General features: G+C 36.7%; 1 protein-coding gene across 9 annotated transcripts in view; it reads left to right on the top strand.

Moving 5' to 3' along the window:
• The window catches only part of THADA (THADA armadillo repeat containing), a 151684-nt gene that overhangs the window by 38364 nt on the left and 91490 nt on the right, over window positions 1-21830 (top strand). For 7 of the 9 annotated variants that reach the window (XR_007777370.1, XM_050973073.1, XM_030235493.2 and 4 more), the window contains exons 27-28: window positions 12643-12732; window positions 14099-14230. Coding sequence is in view for 8 of the 9 variants with exons in the window: in XM_050973073.1 (XP_050829030.1) it covers window positions 12643-12732; window positions 14099-14230 (222 nt within the window). In the remaining variant the exon portion in view is untranslated. The other 2 variants (XM_050973078.1, XM_050973077.1) reach the window with 2 other exon arrangements.

Genomic DNA, 21830 nt, shown 5'->3' with positions numbered 1-21830 from the left:
CTGAGGAAGGTTGGAAAGAAGTCTTTGCATTGTGCCTGTTGATATTGGTTACAGAAAGTGTGTTCTGCACAGATACATCCTGGTGTGCTTTATAGAAAATACCCCTCTTATCCAAACCCTTCACAGCACAGGTGTTTGTGTTGGTGCACTCAGACACTTCATACTTGCTGAGCCTCCTGCATCCTAGCTTGCCTGGCTAAGATGGGATCAGCTGTGAGCTGTCCCCCAGTCCCACTGCTGTTCAGCAACTGTGCCCTGGGATCTGCCTTCCACCCAGGCAGTGACTCAGGAGAGGGTCCCAGCTTCCAGGCACATCCTCCCTCTGGCTGCTCTGGCGTCATAGAATGACATCAGGTGGAAGAGAGCTGAAAGAACAGCTGGTTCCCTGCCATAGAAAGGGACACCTTCTACTAGACCTATTCCTCCAAGCCCTATCCAACCTGGCCTTGAACACTTTGAGGGACAGGGCATCCGTAAATTCTTTAGGCAACCTGTTCCAGTGCTTCACAGTGAAGAATTTATTCTTAATACTGGATCTAATCCTGCCCTCTGTCAATTTTAACCATTCTCTCTTGTCCTATCCCTACAGACCCTTATAAAAAGTTCCTCTGCAGCTCTCTTGGAGGCACCACCCATTAATACTTGAGTACTGTGCTTGGTTTAATGTGAATTGATTGAATAGGACTTCAGACAGCAACGAGTTCTGTAGGCCACTGATTTTTTTTTTCTTGTGCAGTCAATTTGCAGTGCAGATTTGTTCATTCCATGCACTTTTGAAGAAGCTGGAGTGTGGTGTATGCTTCATGGTTCTGTTTCTTTCCTGGTCATTTATTTTTTGTCTTAGTGTTGGTACAGATTGCAAATCATCTAAAGTAGATTTTTGGTGTAGTTGATAGTAGTTTCCAGTGTCACATAAAAAATTAGGATGTCTTGATATGAAGCTGTATATGTATTATGATAATTAATGCAGACCTGAAAATCAAAATGAAAATGTGAATAACCTACATGTGCACTTAACTGGAATAATTTTTGAAATTAAATTTCTCATCATAGAGGAATTTTTTTCTGTCCAAAGGAGTTTCATATATATATATATATATATATATATATATATATATATATATATATACACATACATGTAAATATGTGTACATATATATACACACACACGCACATATATATATATATGTATGTATGTCAGATATCTTTTTGGTCCGTAGTACAATACCAGTTTACTGCTTGTTAGTGAACAAGACACTTGTCATCAGCTATTTGATGAGACTCTTTTTATCAAATCCTTGGTATTTCAGACTTTTTTTTTTTTTAATTTCCCCCTCCCCCCATCCCAGTGGATAAGCATGATCAGGAATTGTCTTTGAGGCAATTTTCCATTTGACTTAGAACAAGCTTCAGTCTTTATGGTAATAAAAAAGGATCATCCTGGTTTAGCTGAAATTTTTTTTTTTTTTGATTTGGAATACAAATGTTGCAGAGTCCTTGGGAAGAGTGACCAATGGCCTCAAGTATAGGCTGGGATTAAAAGAAAGAGTGGCAAGTGGGAGAATTCCCTCTGCTTCTCACCTTTGGTGGAAGAGGTTTCAAGAAGGAAAAGCTTCAACTCTTTAATTAAAACCCAGGGTTTTAAGCAAAACTGAGATGGTACTGTGCAACCTGATTCTTTTTACGTTTCAAAACTAGTATATATATGTACATCTTTGCATTTTGGTGGGAGGGAAGCTCCTATGTATTTATACTGTAGTGAAGGGATAATGTATATGCAGGAAAATATTTTGTTGTCAACACAGATTTTCTGTGGAGTTAATACTCATGATGCCTGGAATTTGAGTATGAATGCTGCCATGTTTTCAGGGTTGCTTTAGATCTATTTGTAAAGAAAGAAAACTTTTCTTGCTATCTACATTGTCTTTATTTTAATTCATAGCTGTCAATAGATGCTAATGGCCTCAAACTCTGGAAGGGAGAAACTTACCTTTTAATTACAAGATGAAAACTATGTAGATGTTAACAGGTTATGAAGATGCCTGCATGACTGCCCTCTGCTTTCCTTGTTTTTATTGTGTTTAGTGCTGAGTGTTCAGCACTTCTCAGTAAATGGTTGCTTGCACACTTGAAGGTCACTGAGTGAAATCAAATGAACTTCTAAAAACACTTTAGTTGGTCTATTTTTCCTTCAAATTTATATGCTTTTTCTTTAATGTTAAGGTTAAGACCATAAAGAATCACATTTAATGCTGTGAAAAGTTAGGGGAAAACACTAAAAAGTGAATGTTCTCATGCAAACCTCTCTTTTCATAACATTATCCCTAAATTAAATGAATCTGATATTATCTTCCTTTTCTCTAAGCTCCTTTTGAGTTGTAGCTTCAAAAACACAGACTACATCATATGTACACGATTCCTGGTATGGATCCCACTCCTGGCAGGCTAACACTTCAGTATTTCTAACTTAGCACCTGAAAAGTCTGTCTGACATCAAGGATGTTTTGTCAACCTTAACAGCAAGCTTATTAGACATTTTCAGTGGATCATGCTAAGCTCTGTAGGACTTGTGGGATGGGCCAGTGTTGCCCACAGAGGAGTGGCCAGTCCTGTTTTGGGGTAAGCCAAAAGGAACATCGGTGGTACTAACGTGGTCAGGATGTAGTGGCACATCAGTGTGGTAAAATGGGATAGCTCTTTGGTGAGTGCCCTGGAAGGGATGCTCCCAGTGACTCCAGCCCTTAAATGCTCGGTGCCGACTTGGAGACACACCAGTGACAGAATTCCCGTGTGCCAGCTGAGGTCCAGCTCCGTGGGAGGGATGGTGACCAGGGCTGTGGCTCCAGGAAGGCTGAGCCTCTCGTGCCAGCTCCAGCAGGGATGTGCACGTACGGCTCCGTTCACGGGACCGGCCTCGCTGAGCTCTGTGCCTCTGGCCTGCCTGCTGGGCAAGGCTTTGGGATTGCTTAGCTGGGATCTCCTTAGTGATTCCCTAGCGGATTTTCTCTGGCAGCATTGACCTCTTGCAGCTCTTCTGTTGAAATACTGTGTCAATGTCACTGAGGTTTTGTGAGGTGACTGAGCCATTTCAGTGCCTCTGGTGCTTTTTCTCTGGTTCCTTCTGTATCACCTTTTGCAGCCTGTTCCCTCCATGGCACCTCCGTTGTTCTGGTGAATGCTTTCAAAGTAGTTATTAAGGATTTGTTGGAGTATGTTGCCTTGTGAGGGGGTTGTTTTTGTTCTGTGTGCCAAAAATTGGCCACATTAATTTTGTTCAACTTTTTGTTTTTAATATTCTGTCTCTCCTTTTTTTATTGACTTTGACAGATTTAGAAGACTTAATCTTAGAAGTGTCTCAAGAAAACATGCAAAAGTTCAGGCTGACTCAGATAACTGTTATGGCTTTTGCTGATTAATAGTTCAATAACAATATGCTTGTTTAAACATTATTTTGAACAGGCTCCCTAAGTGCCTTTATAGCAAGAATAATGATGAGAAGGTACTATTAACTTGTAAGCTGAAGGTAAAATTTATGAAAGTTTTGTTCAGAAATGGAAACAAACTGAAAACAAGCTCCTCAACAAATCTGTTTCCTTCTGTGTTATTTCCTTAATTACTCTGCTTGTTTTGCAGGTCTAAACTAAAACTCTCAAGTCCCCTGTAGCAGGAAATAGAGATTTTTCTTCTCAAGGCTGAAGATACTCTCTCTGTATGATTTCTGCTGGTTTTAGGAACACTGTGTGTGTCTTTCTCTTTTTGATGAAATACCTAAAATCTACAGAACCATTTTTACTTCAAGATCTTACCTTGTCTATACAGAGTCAGAAAAGCAATAACCCACATAAATCCCAGTCACATTTCTGGGGCCTAAAACACAGTTAAATCATTGCTGTGCAAATGTATATCTCTGTTCTCCTGAACAGGGAGTTATCTTCATAACATCCTGTCTTAAGTCAGCACCAGAAAATAGAAAGATGAACATGGTAAAATGACCTGAATGAAAGTTTACCCAAAGTGAAACATCCTTAAACTATATATGCTGGCCCAGGGTAACTCCAGTTCATTCATTTGTTTTAAATAAATCAGGGTCATAAAGTTTGTTTGTTTCTACCGAGTGAATAAAATGCATTCCATAAAACAAAAATTAATGTAAACTAGTTGCATGAGCAGCTAATTTTGTTTCTGCTGTAGTGATAAAAGTTTTCATTAGTATGAATGGTGGTAATTATTCTATTTTGATCTGTGCATATTATACATATCCCTTATTCATTAACTGTGCTAAGGAAAAAGCAGCTACTCCTCACAGAATATTGCCAGAGAGAAAGTATGGATTATTGGAGCTGAAATTTACAAAGCTAAATTTGTGGTAAGGGATTAAAGATAATAGTGTTATAGACAGTGTTTGAACAGAATTTTTGAAAACTTTCTAGATACATATATGCATATCTCTTAATTTTAGTAATATTTTTTTGTGTACATACATTTGTAAGTACATATACTGATATGTGCTGTTCAGTGTCCTAAAAAAAGTTTGTTAAAAGGAATTATATGTAAAATAATTCAGCTCAGTTTTAGATACAGTTTTATATACATGCATATATATAAAGGTACTTTTGTCTATATGTATCAAAGTTGAGTGTGATTAATGTGTTGCTATAGGTGCCAGGTTGTATCTGTGGTGTTGGGTTGAAGTGCTGGTCCCCTGCTTTTATTCTGAGCCTATTGTATGCATACTTCTTTATCTAGCATCATTGCAAAAGTGCTCTTTTATAAGTGTTCTTCACAAGTTACTTTATTGAACTGTGTGTTGCATAATTATTCCTCTTAAGTCACACTTTTCCTGATTTTTTTTTTTTGTTTTGTTCTATGCAGGTGCTCTTTCCATACCTGATCACACAAAGAGTGTAATAAATAGCAAAACAAGAGGTATAAAGAAACTTGTGCTTAAGAGATCAAAGCAAACCAGACCATGCAGTCCTTTAGAAATCTTGGCTAGCTCTCTTGTAAATAAAAGTGCCTCTAAAGCAGAAGGTATTTAACTGCTGTATTTATGCAGGTTTTGATTGGCAGTTCAGTTATTAACCTCATAAAAACACAGCAGCGTGAACTAGTATGAATGTTTATTCTAGCACTTCTATCTGAAGGAAAATGAAAACCAAGATATAGTGGCATATTCTTAGTTCCTTTTAAGTATTTATTTTAGGTCTGTGTAGCATAAAAGAATGTTTTTTCAAGTCAGTGAACTTAAACTATTTTGCTTACTGTTCTAGGATTTAAGTGTTTTCTAATTACTAACAAAACAAATGTTAGATTTATTGAAGGTACAGAGTCACCACATCTTTATTAAAGTTCCAAACCCCACATCTTTATGATGATGCTTTTTTCCCCTTCATAGTGTTTTCCATTTCATGCTGGGTAGAAGTGAAATCTGAATTAATTTCTGTAACTGATTTGATGAAGTTACAGAAAAGTTGCGCCTTTTTGTCACGGAAGAGGTGTCCTGTATCATGTTAGGTCTAGAAAAACAAGTATGCAATAATCTTCTGTATCCTTGCTCTTGGGCTTATTAGCCAATGCATTACACCATTTTTTTGGTTTTTTTTTTTTTTTTTTACAGTTGTTTTTTCGAGGCTACATTGTGGCCTCCCACAAAATTACATGGCCATTTTGCCTTCTGAGGCAGCACTAAAATTCTCTTTTGCTTGTGAAATGTTTTATTGAAAGCAGTTTGTCATGAGTCCTGAAGCAGTATGTGATTTCAGGAATTTAACTCCTAGGTATATTCTTTAAACAAATTATCTAAGGCAAATTAAAATTTGTATATAATCTCTATTTCTAAAGGAACTTGCCTGCTGCTATTGTCTGTCTCTGAGTAAAAATAGTGATGGTTCTCTGGTGGTCACCCAGAGGGGCTGTTAATCAAGAGTTTTCATAAAAATATACTACTTCTGAAATAAAATTTTAAGTGATTATTTTTATTTATACATCAAGCTATTATTTTAAATACTGTCATACAGTGTGGCAAAAATAATAGTTTGTGCTGAATTAAAGGCTAAGTCACTAACTTAATAAAAACATGAATTTTGTTCTGAGCAGGATCCATTGTTTACTGCACTTGCAGTGGCTTTTGATGGTCAGCAAATGCAGGAAGACAAGAAAAACATTGATCTTTTAAGAAGGCAGTGTTAAAGCCATGGTGGCAGAGTGGGAAGTAGCTAAGTGGGACCATACAAACTGTAAAGGGATCTCTTTGTCCTGTTTCCTTGATTCCCATTGAGAGTATGACTGCTAGCAACACTACATCAGGTCAGTGGTGTCTTTGGATGAGTTAAAACCTCCAGAGTTTCAAGGACATTTCATAACTATTCTGAGTAACAGTGCTTCATTCCCCTGCACAATTTAAACCTTCCAGGCTATGATTTGAGACCATTGGTCCTTTCTGTACTGTCTGCAGCTACTGCAAGAAGATTATTAGCTCTCTATTCTTTGATTCCTTCAAGTGGTAGTAGGCTGCTGTTAGATCTACCCTGGACCTCCTCTTTGTCCAACAGAACAAACCTGGCTCCTTCAGCTTCTTACAGGGCATGTTCTGTAGGCCATGCCCATCTGAGCAACTCTTTGCTGGACCCTCTCTTGTCTGTTCTGATCTCTTCTGGACTTGGCAACCCAGAATGTGATAGGGATTCCATGTGCAGCCTCACTGATCTGCTGCTTTGGTTCTAATGAACACATTCCCATGTGTGGTTTGTCCTGTGAGCAGTGAGGATGTGCCCTTGGCATCCACTCTAACCCATATATTTTCCCTTGGGGTTGTTGGTTTTTGATCCAGTTGGTTTTCACCCTGTGCTGATGCTCAGGATTATTCATCCCAGGTGCAAAGTCTGTAGTTTTGTGAATTATTCTCCTTACTACCACTTTTAAATAATTTCAAATGTTACATATTTGCCTTTGTAGTTATATTATGCTGTTTTGCTGTGTTCTAAAATACAAGATAAAATTACCCTTGGAGTCAAATATAGTAAAATCTTTTGAGTTTTGCTTCCTCTGCTAGAACCTTTCTGTTTTCTGTACCTTTATTGTTGTTACTCATCCTGTCATGGCATGCAGATGATTGTCATATAATTTAATCCTATTAAAGGAGCAAAAATTAATGTAATTCTTAAAGCATGTCCAAAATTAGCTTTGGTCTTTACCACAACCTCAGCATAAATCAATCTGCCATACATTTTTTCTTGGTGTTTTCTATGTAGTTAAAAAATTAAAGGTGTCTCATTTATTTTGAGTTTAAGCTTCTGAATTCTATGTTAGTAGGGAAGTAGGTTTCCTATATTTTGAGACAGTATCCAGCTGTTTAATAAGTGATAGGGGTCAGGGAAAGATCACAAATGTTAAAATGGGCAACTAAAAGCTAGTCTAGTCAGGTTAGCCTATAGTCTAGTCAGGTTAGCCTATAGTCTAGTCAGGTTAGCCTAGTTAAGTTGCATTGTGAGATTTTTTTCATAATTCAGCGATGTCAGAAGATACAAATATGTAAAATATGTATTGTCTACATAAATCTGTCATTTTGAATGACATTTTTGCCAAAGGGTGTCTTGGTTTTCAAGTTCTTTCAGCAGCAGGTGTCCTTGCAGTGCCAGTACATTGGGTTCTGTTTCTGCATTACTGCTCTTTAACATAAAGGATCATCTGACATGGGCTTAATGATTCCAATGTAAAGATTGTTACAACACAAGTAGATTTTACAGGAGACTATTAAAAATATTTCTGTAATATCATCAAAACTATATTCTTGGTCCTGATCTAAATGTGGCTTGTCTATATTTTTTTCACATTGCAGTTCTATTTTTTATTTTGAAATGTAGTATTATTTTTCCCTCTCAGATATCTGACCATGTATTTGTCAGCTGACATGAGATGTTAGCAATATTTGTGTTTCAAAAAGAGCACCAGAAACCTTTGCTGCCCTCAGAAGTTTGTCTCTAAATCTCACCTATGCTGTACTCAAATATGAACATATTTGCTGCAGATGTTCTTTTACATGTCAGTTACTAAAAACAGCTCACAAGGTTATAAAGTTTCATTCGTCTGAAAAATAAATGAAAGAACAGAAGCAGGTAATCTCTGCCATGTCACAGTAAAATGATATGTATGCCCCAGTGTCACAGCAGAATTTTCATCTCCTGGAGTGTTCTCTTAAGTGTACAGCACAGTTTTAAAAAGAACACTGCAACATCCATGGTTTGATTCTTAAATGTATTTTCAAAATGCAGTTTAATTGTTTAAATCCACCCATTTGTTATGTATAATATTTTGTTAGAAAGACATAAATGAAATAAACATAGATGCTAGAGTTGTGTAGCATCAAGTTGCTGCTGAAACAAACACTATGTTTCATCTCTAGAGATGTCAGTTTTTAGAAGCATTTATGAATTGGTTCTAGAAGTTAGATGTTATTGACATCTCCACAAGCACAGCTCGTGAAAACTTTAAAGCACATGATTCTTGGCTTAATTTAAGCCACTCCAGGTTCTGTTCTGAAAAGTGATAAAGTCAAAGAGGTGAATGGAAGAACTGCTGACACTCAAGAGTATAAGAGCTTCTGAGTTAGGTTACTTCAGAAAAAGTAAAACCAGTTTTTGCATCTTTTCTGAAGAAGCATTATCAACACTCTAAACTGTGTATCATGCTTAAACCAGACTTTCCCTTGAAGTCTTATAGACTTTCAATCTGCTTTGAGGTTTTTTTTTAATTTTTACCCCTAGCACTAGTTGGTTTTTTGTTAACTTGGTTTCAGTTGTTTTCCAAATGCTTATTGCTAGCTGTTAAATTCTGTCCTTCCTATCATCATATGCCTTCAAAGTAACTTCTTGCCAGTTGATGGGACATCTATATTTAGTGAAAGATTTTTCTTCCCCCCCTATTTTGCCTGCTCCAGAATCTATTTAAGAGGAAGAGTTTGACTCAAGGGCACACAGGCAAGTGTTAGGAGTGGTGGATGTAGCTTGATTCTGTATTACTGTTTCTTGTTAATGGAACATCTTTTAAGGTGGGGAGAACTGAATGAAAATGGCAGAGAAACTACTGTATGTCTCTCTAAATAAACATTCTTTTTTCAGTCTTCTGAGTGCTAAACCATGACTGCTGTTTCTGGCCATCAAAATGAAACCTTTTGTGAATGGGCTGTACTCTGTCATCTGGCTTTTGTGCAGAATTGCTTGCATGAAAAAACATCATATTGTTAAACTGGAAACTCTGAGACATAAATACTGCATCTTCTTAAGTACTGCAGTATTCTGCATGTATACAGTTCTTCAGATTATTTTTGCAAGTGAATTTAGTGGGATATAAGTGCTTCCATTAGTTTCTCTCTCAGCCTTTTTACATTAAGCATCATTTTAATTGTGTACTTGAATGACATTTTACATTTGGGAAGAGGGGTTTTATTGTAAGCATCATTGGCCCATTGATAACTTTTCTGTCTCATTACTCTACTTCCTCTCTCAGTAAATAACCTTCCACCAGTTCATTGTTTGGGTCTCAGCAATCCTGTTTGAAATTCTGGATTGTGAAATTGTGCTTCTTAGAGTTACTAAAAGGAAAAAAGAAAATTCTGTTATCGAGTCTGTGGTTGAACGTACTGTTGAAGATGAACTCTGAAGCAATATAAAAATAGTTCCAGCTGGACACAGGGTAAAATAGTAGTATCTTAAGGCTCTTCTCAGTTACTTCTCTTATAAACACATTTTAGGGGGAGTAGATGTAAAATCTTGTGATCTGCAGAATGTTTGGTTTAAGAATTTAATTATGGTAGCTCTGTTGCCAAAAATCTGTGTTTGAACTATGTCAGTGACTAATGGGAAGGTAGTTATCTGTATTTTTAATTTAAACCTGTCAAATCTGTTCTAGAATAGGAAGAAAAAGTTTGTTTCATGAAGACTGTTGGCAGTGGCGTTTGGGTTGTTTTAGTCCACATTTACTTGATATGTTCTTCTATAACATCAGGGGTTTGTCTTCTTTTAAAGATATGGATAGCTTATTATCTGTGAACCTAACTCACACTGTGTGCATATGTACATGCATGCATGCTAGTGATAGAAATAGATTTATGGGACATATCTCAAAGTGCTAGTATTTGTTTTTTAAAGGAGTATGTTTTTTGATGAAATTAATACAAAATATGTGGTTTAGTGTCATGAGCAGTTTTGAAGAGCAGAACCATTATACTTTTTGTTGTTCCAGTCTCAATTACAGTACACAAATAGTTGTGTGTACATGTTTCCAGGAGCAAAAAGCATGGTCAGCATTAAAAAGTGAAACAACTGAATTCCTGTGTTCCATACTGTCTAGCTGTTTTGCTTCCTGCTTATTCCCAGTTGTGCATCTCCTTGCCTTGCCATCCCCAAGCAGTGGATTCACACTTAAATTAATGCCTTGTATTTTGAGCACACTTTTTAATATTGTGATATTCTGATAATGTGTAGTGTTTCTTGTTTCCCCTCTGAACTGGAGGCCCTTTAACAGACTCCTCAGACAGTTGTCTCCTTTTTTCTGAAAATGCCTGTGGACATCTTCTCTGCAGATATTGCCTGTCAGTGGTTTTGATTAGGCTGCCTTCTCCTGTCAATAAACTCTGGAGCAGTAAAGCAGCTAGGAGGTTATGTAGGTTATCTAAGTTACCCACTTCAGTAATTATAATTTTATGTCAAAAAGATTTATGAAACCATGCTAATTGCAAAGACTTTTGAGGCTTTGTAAAGATAGACAGTTCCATTATTGAATATTGATTCAAATGCAGCTGCTGAATTTTTAATACATTAAAAATGAACCTGGTTAAAAGTATTTGTGAGGTGCTACTTGGATGTAGTCTTCTTAAATTTCTAAGCATTGGCCATCCATTCCATAGGATACTTGACCATAATTCTGCTTTTGCTTTTTGCACTCTGTAGCACAAGAGATGGAGAAGTCACAGCATTTTTGGACAGAATTTTTTCTTTTTAAATACTGAGTTCTTAATGTTTTACATAGGAAAATTCAGTAGGATGGGCTGTTTGACCTGATAGATCATAGGTTCTGTGCTGTCTCTGGCTTTGCATCTTCAGTTTGCTACATACTTTATGTGCAAAAAAATTGAAGTAGTTTTGAGGACACTGTTAGTAAAAAAATTGCATGAGTGTCTTCTGCTTAAATAACCAGTTATTATCAACATTGATGTTGTTAAACTGTCCTCATTAGTGCTTCAATTTATATTAATTCAGTTTTAATGCTTCTGTGTAATTTTTTAATCTGAAATCTTCTTTGTAGCTATAACAGCTACTGCAGATTCCTTGCTTTTAGTTCTAGCAGTTCACTATATTGTATATATATATATATTCACAGAATTTTTCTTAAGTGCCTTGGGAAAGTTTCCTGTCCCTCTTTGAACATTTGTTTCCACCTAACAGTCTGGTTTTGCTGTGTTTATTCTGTGGCCTGTGGCTAAGGCATGTTATGTTAGCTGAGTGCTGGAAGGAGCTGTGCTGATGTTTGCCATGTGCTCGTTTACTCGTGCATGATTTTTTTTTTTTGTCTGCTTATTTTTATGCACATTCAGTCTTGCCATCTCATTGTGTTATTTTTCCAAACCTAGATCTGTCTGCTTATTGGAAGCTTTGCATTGGAGTCATGCTAACATGGAACATTTATCTTGGTTGATCTTGTGGCAAGCAAACTCTGCAGTTGGCTTTGTTTTTCTAAATGATGGTCTTTCATTTATTTATTTTTAAAGGAAGTATTTTTAATCTGCATACCATCTATGTCTAATTAGAGCTTCCCCACAGTAACATTCAAGTGGTTCTTGCTTGGATGATGCTGAGTGGGTTCATATAAACCATGAAGCCATCCTTTATCTGATGAAAAGATTGTAAACAAATACTGAAGATTTTTACTTACGTCTTTTTAGCTTGGATTGATTTGCTGTTGCAGCTTTAACTGTGCCACCTTTCTGGTTCTGGCTAGGGATGAGTTCCTGAGGTGTTTGTACCTTGCTCTGTTTTGAACATGGCTGCTCCATCTAAGGAAGCAGAAGAGTGGCCTTCAGTGTCACTACTGCTGTCTGCTGGAAGCAGCACTGTGGAAGAAGGGCTAATGGAAGCTCAGACTCTTCTGACACTGCATTTTACAAATCTTCCATGAATTACTGTTATGAGGTGCTTTTTAGTATCAGCAAGCTATCTGTTAGTACATGTCTGCTAAGTGTATTCTGTAAGCTATTTAGGACATGAGCCATGCTGAAGCAAGTACCTTCTCTGGTTCAACCAGAATGTTGTTAAAATACTGTCAGAATTTAAACTGTTGTATCTTTTTCTTTTTTTGGTGTGATTAAGGGGCTAAGATCCCTTTTTCCCAGAAAGGCCTGATCAGTTTAGCTGACAAAGTGTCAGTGAGCACCCATAGAGACAGTTACATAACTTTTGTAAACTACACTCTTATCACTATTTTTCATGAAAGCATTATGCCTTATTTGAGAGTTCATTGTGTGTGTGTGGGTCTTCTGCCTCTCCAGCTTCATTGCAGCATCAGAAATACAACAAATAAACTGATATTTTGAGTGTAATTAATTACTGCAGAATTTTAATTATGACTCCTCTTCATTTGTTTCTGCAGAATGACAGGAAGTGAGTTTTTCTCTCGGTTTCCAAGCCTTTATCCTTTCCTTCTCAAGCAGTTAGAGGTTGTAACCAGCACTTTGAACAGGTAAGATGATGTCTGAGAAAACTTTGAGATAGAAAGTAAAGTGAAAAGGTTAAACTGAGTTGTGTCACATATACACCCTAGTGCCATTTTCTACATCAGTGCTGCTTGAAATGATACAGTTCTAATGATTTCGCTAAGGCTTTTTTTCTTTTAACTTTGGCACATTGCATTGAGTCTTTGAAGACTGAACTACTGTTAACTAATTAAGAGTTGCTGTGTTCTTAGGATCAGATGTGAAGGAACTTATGTTTTTCAGGAAAACAGAGCCTGGGTATTTGAGTGTCTCACATTTAACAATGAGGTTTCCCAGCATGTTTAAGTGATACGGGGTCATAGGCCTCAAGTAACACCACATGAACACTTCCCAGCCTGTGGCACACTGACTCTGGGGAAGGTCCTTGATCTTGTTTTAAAGACTCCACACATGGTGGCTGAGAGCTACAATTTGATCAATGCAGATGATACCATTTGGGATGACGCTGTTACCTCCAAGTTCACGAACTTCTAAAGTAAACCAGTGCTGGCTTTGTTTTTTCTTAAAATGCTATGATATAAACTGTGGAAGTTGAGCAGCTGATTTATGGGTGAGGTTCAGCTGACTATTTAATGGGCCTAGGAAGCAGGAGTTCACCAGTCATTCCATGTTTTGCAGTCTCTGCTCTAGGAAAAGAGATTGTGTATTTTCTGCATGGCAGTCCACTCTTCCTAATGTTACAGAAGGTGACAGTGTCATCACTGGCAAATTTTGGGAAGTTTTTCAGTTGAAAAAGATTAATAACTGCTGTCTGAAAAGTTGTTCTTGAATGCTTTTTCAATGTGGACAAAGACCTGTATCTTCTTATTAGTTGTTAGATAAATCAAAAAGTATTGATTTTAACCTGGTTTTCTGATTGTTTTTACTATAGGAATAGTACATCCTTGGTGTCAATTACAAGAACTATTCTTTAATAAAACATATTTTTTACTAAACACACATTTCCTTTCAAACTGATAAAAGTACTTTTTTAAAACCACCTTTTCATAACTCAGATGTGTTTCCTGGTTCATAGAGAAACCTTATCTGCAGGTTTTTAATAGTATTTAAAAATGAAGGCCCCTCACCACATTTGGGAATAATGGAGGCTTGGAATAATGTGGGAAAGTGAAGACTGTACAGCCATGAGTGTCTTCATTAGAGGGGTCCCCTGCAGAAGAGCTGGATGCCGTATTTGATCCCAGCAGGGTTTGCACTCCCATGCAATGATCAGCCTAGGATAACTCCTTGAACCAGAGATGCAGAAGGCTATTTTGTGGGAAAGAGGCTCAAGTCTAACGTGAAGGAGGATGCTTTTTTTTCATCAAATGTCTCTTACTCCTTTTTATTTAGTGAAACTGAAGAGTTGAAAATCCATCCAAGCCTGTTTCTTTTGCTCTTAATCCTGGGAAGACTGTATCCATCTCCAATGGATGGCTCTCACTCAGCTCTCAGCATAGCACCGTTTGTTCCCTTTATTATAAGGTAAGGTGATTTTGTAGTGGTTTTTTATGTGATGGGAATTCTTTCTTTAGAAAGAATCTTCAGATTTTTTAATAAAATGCCTTTTTAAGCTTCTCTTCAGTTTTAGTCCTTAAAGGAAAAATTGGTATTCATTGGTTGTACTTTCCTATATTAATATTGTTTTGGAGAATTAGAATATTGATTTATGTAAATCATTGTATGACTGGTTTGAAAAGCTTCATCTGCAAATGCTGTATGGCATCGCTGCTGCCACTGAGAGGGTAGATGAAAACTGATGAGCTTGACAGATTTTAGCAATGCAAGATTTTCTATACAAGCTTCTAATGGTATTTTTCAGTCCTGCAGAATGATTGTTTGCAACACAGAAATGTAATGTCTAATATATAGATTTGTAGATGTGTGTATGTATCTCTTTCCATATCCATCCATGAATATATGTAGCTAGATTAAGATATGGATCTGTCCTTTATCTAATGTGTTTCTAAGATGACTTTTCAAATATTTATACAGTGTAACTTCCATTTATATGGTGGTTACAAGAAGATATTCAGCAGACAATTTGCTACTCTGTATGCCTCCTGTTTGGGATTGGGAGCCTCATAAGGGAGTCAGAGCTGTGGTGGGTAGGGAGAAATGAGCATCCCCAGTATTTGAGAGAAAGTCCTGCTATCTGTGTGAAAGCTTCAGTGCAGTAGGGTGAGAAGCTTCCATGTTTAATCTTGCTCATCTAGTTTTTAAACAAGACAAGATTGTTATCCTAAGATAGTTCAATTTTTTTTAAAACTACTGTTGGATAGAAAATAGCATCTCTGTCTACTTCTTTTTCACAGCAGATGTGATGTATCTCTTGCCTTTTATGATTTTTTATGAATTTTCAAGAATAAATGCTAATTACCATTTTTTCTGAAAGGAAAAAAAAACATAGTAAGAGTTTTTAAATACACTGTATTTAACAATAAAATGTGTTTGGCTTTCTGCTGTATCTGAATCCTAAAAGCTTTTTTGGGAAATGTTTAAAACTATTTGTCCCATCAGTAATTGGGTCTGTTTTGATGCCTTTATTAATGCACTGGAGAATGCTTGTTTGTGGAGTTTTTTTTAATGCAATCTTTCAGCATAATTTTGGATATTGCTAATAGATTAAGTTTTGGTTACAGCTTTTTAGTTTTGTCGTTGTTTCTGTTGTGACCACTACTTTTTGCAAGGTACCTACACCAGCAAAATAACTTTTCACAGTTACCTAGCTTATTGTCTTGAGGTTATTTAAATTCATTCAGAAGATGTGGGGGGAGAACCCAAATAAAATCTTTGAGCTAAGAATCTGTATTTACTATACTGTTGGACCTACTTTCCTTTAAATGTGTTCCTAAAGAGGAACAATGTGGCTGATAAAGATGCTGTTTTCTGCATTTCCTTTTCATTGATTTTGGTAGTAAATGCTGGGGATGCAGGTGTAAAACTAGCATAAAATTTATGACAAAAAGTTGTGACAAAAAGTTGTAGGTGTGTGTACAGATATGCATTTTCTGTCTCATTATTTAGCAAAGTATTAAAATTTTTCTGGTTGCCTGGGGACAATACCAAGGATTCTGCATAGATAAATGTATGTATGATATAGCTCAGTGTGCTGTCACTGGCTGTATTTCTGTCTGCAATTTTTACACCCTTGTTCTTTGGATGCTGTGAGTGTTTTTGGTTAATTCTGACTGCATTTGATTTATCTTGGTAAAACAAATAAGTTGCTATTTTCCCTTCTATTTCCCTTTTGATTTTTCATTATGTTGTAGCAAATGAACAAAAATAAAATTGTTTCCTATTCATTTGGTTGCTCTTCAGAAGGAGGTAATGAAGTAACCTCTTAGAGAGGATCAAAGAGAAGGTCTGGTGCCAAAGGCCCTGTGTACCAATTCATTAAATCGTGTATATAAACTGTTTCTTTGAATTTCTCAGTGCCATGTTGTGTTCTATAGCATCTGCATATACATATAACTGCATGGTAGTCCAATGCAATGATGACACATAATTGCTATGCCATGTCATGCCTTACCATGAGATTTTTGTTTAGGATGGAGTACCAGTGTCAGGCAGGGATGCAGCCATGTGGTGAGGAGAGAGGAAAGGTGAATGTGACCCATACAAGGTCTTTCTTAATACCCCTTCCAGGGCTGAACCTGCAGGGAAGTGACATTCACTTGTTGCACTGAGAAGATGAACAGAATATTGTGTTTTCAAGTAACTGAGCAGTTCTGTGAACAAAACTGGGTTGAGCAGAAAGAATTCAAGGTGGGCTTTTGAAGAGTTTCTCTTGAACTGGAGTGGAATTTTCCATCTAGTGGGAGTAGAGCTGTGGTTGCTCTGACCGTGCCGAGATGAATTGCACAATATGAACAGGATTAAATGCTGCAAGGACAAATCTCAGTCTCTGTGCACATAGTTGTTACTCCCTGTTGAACTAGGGCATTTGATTACCTATCTGCAGTCCTATTAAGCTATTTTTCCCCCTGCAGATGTTTTATTTGGAAGGGAACACTTTGATTCACAACTTATTACCTCACTTTTTATTTTTTTTAAAGAGCTAGATAGGTCTGTTTTAATGGTTACTTTCTAAGATGAAAGAATGTACAGCATGTTTTTGATTAACAAGGGAGGTAATCGGGAGGTAATGTTTTAAGTATGAAACAAAAACATAACCTCCCTTTTGCCTCCTTCTCCCTTTTTCAAAGACCTGTAATCTCCTCAGAATGATCTAGAATTGAGTTACCTTATGTCCTCGTACCATGGCACTGACAGTGTGTTTGTTTATTGTTAAATGTTCTGGGCTAAATGGTCTGAAGGAGTAAAATAGGTATTGCTTTATTAACTTGAATACTTTTTCACTAATGGAAAAAAAAATTGAATAGTCACTCTCTATTTAAGAGAGTGACTTTGTAATATTTTAGAAAGTTTTTTAAAAATTAGCTTTAAAATGTCAAACAGTATAAGGTTTTAAAATCTTATTGGATGTAGGTGCCTTGGCTTCTGCTTGACAAAACTTCATGAAGAATTAAGTTTCCTCTTTAGAACTTCAGCAAATAGATTTCAAAGCAGTGCTGCTTCTAGGTGTATTATGTTGCAAGAAATGTGAACATCTTCCCATGAAATTAACAGAGTTATGAAATAGACACTGTTTTCTTGGGCAGAATTTTGTAATCTGTAATGTGTCTTTCTGCAAAATGAAGGAGCTAAATTCCCAAGTGCCCTGATGCTGTTTCCAGTCAAGGACCTGGGTGGTGGCAGAGGGAAGCACTTTACAGCTGTTCTCTTTCCCTTTCTGCTCTTCTCCACCCACCACTCTGGACTGATAGATTTTGGTTTTGCACTTGAGAGCTTGTCATTGATGTACAAGGATGATCACTGGGACTGTTAGTTAATGATGGACCCCAAGATGCAAGGGAAACAAAACCGTGTGTGGTGAAGAAAAATTTTCTGTGGGATGGAGCATTGTCATTTTTTAATTAAAGCCCAAAACCTGTAGCCATTCCTAACAGAGTGTTTAGGGAAGGAGAGAGAAAATTCCAGGTTTATTTTAGCTTCCTAGCAAGCAGAGCAGCTGACCATGAATTCTGAGGCTCTCTGTGAGTTTCAGTTGTGTCTCACTGTTTCATAAATGTGAGAGAGCTGACTTCTTAAGGAAAAGGACTCAGATGTAGTAGTATTAATATTGCAGAAGGTAGTGTGAATTTGAATTTTTAACAGTCAGTAATGTTACTTGCATGTAGGTTGCTTATTTGAGAAAGTTACTCTTTATTGACTCGTACTTTTAAGCTTGATTGCTCTGTATTGTTTTTGATGATATTAAATTATATCCAGTCTGTCAGGTGACTGGTTCTATTCCACTGTAGCCCTGTGAAAAACTCTATATGGGCCACATAGGAAGAGAAGCTCAAGAAACAGGCAATTGGTGAAGTTCTAGTAACAAGATACCCTCATTTTGTTTGAGAAGAGCTTGGTGGAAATAATTCATGTATATATATTTTATAAGCTGCAATTGCTGTTTATGTAAGTTTAAATGCAGATTTGCTGGTGTTTTTTTTGTTTCACACATGCACACTTGTGTGTGGGTTTAGAATATCATCCTGAATCTGACTTGTAAGCAGCCATTTGATTTTCTGTAGGCTGAGCACTGGTATCATTTGGTAAGTGGCCAAACAAGGTAGATGACTGTGCTAACTAAGTGTACTTCCTTTGCCTTTCTCCTCTTTTCCCTGTATTTTAGTGTGGCATGGCAGCACTAGAAGAATTAATACTAAAACTTCCCTGGTTTCAACTGTCATGTCTGTAAGACTGGGAATCTTACCAGGGGTCTGATAGGGAAAGAGCTTTTGTGGGAATGTATTTTCATAATAGATTAAAATATGCAACAAGCTGTGTGTTGCAGCCTTGTTGCATTACAATAGCTCCTTTTGATTACAGTTGTTTATGAAAGCATCTCACTGGCTTCTCTTTTCAATTGCACATCTTCTCAGTCTTTGGTCTCTGGTTTTTTAATTTGTTTTGGGGTTTTTTTTAGTTCCTAATGTTTCTTTAGTATAACTGCTCAGTATTATAACTGAGCTGCAAATATCTGTCTGCAGATACTGCATTATATGGAATCCCTGTGAGACTGGGAGCAGGCTCTGACTCACTGGAATGCCCTGTCCTTCTTGAGGAAGCTCATGGGGCTGGCCAGTTATTGCAAGATGAAGACAGATATCCTTTTTATTCTGGGCAAGGTTCCCAAAACATGGGCTGGTCTAGACATTTAAAAAAAAAAAGAAGCAATGTACACTCCTAAAGCATACATTGTCTTTTAGATTTTTATTACATTTAATCTCTTGCTTGACATCCAGAGGGGAAATTTTGCATAGCTGGAGGAGAAGGAGGGAAGGACAGGAATTCATTTCCCCACTGAGCTTATCACTGATGAATTTGGACTGTCTTGGAAGTCTCCCATTTCTAGTTAGTCTGTTCTCTGTGCAATCCTGATTGCGTAGTGATTAATACTGATCTGTAAAAATATTTATGGGTCACTGTAAATATTTATTAATAAGAAGAGTTTCAGTCCTTTTAATCCTTTTAGCAGTTTTAAATAACAAATTGTAAACTGGCTATATTTTTTTCCAATTTGATTAAGTTCAAATTGTCATGCTAGAGAAGAATGTAAAGGGCTGGATTGGCTGCTCAAGACCTTCTGATCTACTAAAAGTCTTTATTCATCTTGTACATTCTTTATTGTATTCCCGTCTTTCCTCTGAAACTGTAGACAGATGTGTCATATCCAAGTGGTGTTGATGGGAAAGAACAAGCGTTAGGTATTTGTTATTAATTTTCTTATTCCAGTTTTCACTGTGTTCATCAGTCATTGGCAGATTATTGTCTGAAGCAATTTGTGAAATATGCACAAACTACAAGGAGCTGTCAGATTCATGGGAAATAAAGGGTGACACTTAGCAGAGAGGCATTCATGAGTACTGAGAGTAATTATCTTTTTCCAGTGTTGCAGACCCCTGAAGAGGACCAGTGGCTGGGATCCTGGGTTAAAATTCGATGTATGTTGAATTTGATGTATACTTACTTGAAACATGATCCAATAAAAAATATGATGGGGTGCTGAACTGTCAACATGTGATTGGTGAAGTAATTTTATTACTCAATTATATGCTTAAAATTAACCAGCAAGTACTCTGCTAGTCAAGATAAGTCTCCAAAAAATAACATTTAGCTTATTCTGGAAAAGTATTTGCATGAAGAAAATGGAGAGAAATAATACATTAAATATCCAGACAATGATACGGGGAACTAAGTATAATGATATTTTAAAAAGCCAATGTTCTTTAAAAAGAACAGTCTGAGTTTGAGAAGAGTCAATTCTGGGAAGGCTTTTTAGTAATGGGCTAGATACTTTTGGTGGGATGGCTGAAAGGGAAGTGTCTTTGAGAACCCAGATCCTTTGGATGTTTTCATGGGTCTGATGATACATTTTTTAAATTGCTCATGTTGCAGTTTTACTTAGAATCATCTGAAACTTTGAAGGTCATTGCAAGTTGTGGAGACTTGATTTTTCCATTCAACTTTCCTTTTCACAGAGTTCAAAATAATGACAGAGTTGCTAAGGCAGGAAGTAGTCTTTGTTTTGTTTTTTTCCCAACTGTTTGGATAGTAGATGGTGTGTTTTTCTTTCCGTTATTCTGCAGTTGTGAAACATCAGGGTAACTATTCACAAATTAACAAATAGAAATATGGTTGTGAATGAAATTGTCTTTTACATGATCTTGCATTAAGAGCAGTTGTTTCATTTTCTAGAGTGCTGTGAACCAAAATGGAGGCTCTACCCTCATGTAACTTCAATGGTAATTAAATAAACCTAGAGGCTTCCTACCTAGACAAACTCTTTGAGGTTTCTTGATGGGATTTCAAGAACAGATGCCATTTAAACTGCATCAGCATGTTCTGTAGGAAATCTCCATTTGACAAGAACATATTTCTGTTTCTCTGAAGTTTATACACAGCATTAGTAATAGTTTTCATAGACTCAGATGTGAGAGATCCTAGGTGTTTTGGCTTACCAAACCACAACAATTCAAGTTTCTGATGTTGATTCAGCTTGGTATCAGTTAGCCACTTGTTTACATTAACCTGGACCTTGGTGACAAGAAGAGAGAAATGTCTATAATTTTTCCTTAGAAAGCCTTTGGAGACATATGGAGAAACAGCTCCTGGCAGAGCTTGTGGACAGCTTTCACAAATAAAAGCCTGTGTACTTTGCCTACATACCTTCTGCAGTATTTATGGCTACTCTGCTTCATTAAGTGCTTGTGGAAAATACTGCCCTTACAAAAACATAGAGATTTATCTTAATTGCCCAAGTTGGAAGAATAAAATACTTAACACTGTGTATAAAGAGACTAGAAGTTTGGGCAACCAATAACTTCACTTTAAAGGAAATAGATAAGAATTTATAGGATTAGTACTGCATAAATAATGTGAAATTAAATTTGGCTTGTTTCTGTCCATGGTTTTTGTTCACACACTTTCTGAGCTCTGTGTATGTGTTGACTGTAGATCTAAAACCTCCAGCAAACTGCTGGTAGTTCTGTAATATTTTCCTACTCTTCAGGTAAATAATGAGAAGTTGTATCAAGTCTTGTTTTTTTTCTGTTTTTTTGTTTTTTTTTTAAAAAAAGCAAAATGGTTGCAATTCCATCAGAAAAACATAAACCAAGGGAATCAATAAATGAACAAAAGAAGCTGTAGGTACATGTGTACTAAATTATCATTGGTATTGCAGGAAACCTTACTCTCCCAGTAAGAAATAGGTAGTGTCCTGCTGATTCATCTACAGTAAGAAGTCCCAAGTTGCTTAATTGTGTGGAAGCATGAGTGTTGCATTTAATTCTATTTTTGGACCCCACTTAGTTTGGAAGTCTGTCACATTGCATTTGAAGTTGCTAAAGGTATTCCTTTAGGAGATAATTTGAAGGGGAAAAAATGAACTAGTATGTAATCATGAGGAATGTATACAATGCTCTTGAATCTTAATAACCAGCTCCTTGTAATAGGAGCTGAATCCGTTGCTAAATAC

Source organism: Serinus canaria, chromosome 3 (genome assembly GCF_022539315.1).
Source record: "Serinus canaria isolate serCan28SL12 chromosome 3, serCan2020, whole genome shotgun sequence".
Lineage (NCBI taxonomy): Eukaryota > Metazoa > Chordata > Aves > Passeriformes > Fringillidae > Serinus > Serinus canaria.
This window is presented reverse-complemented; position numbering and strand designations above follow the sequence as displayed.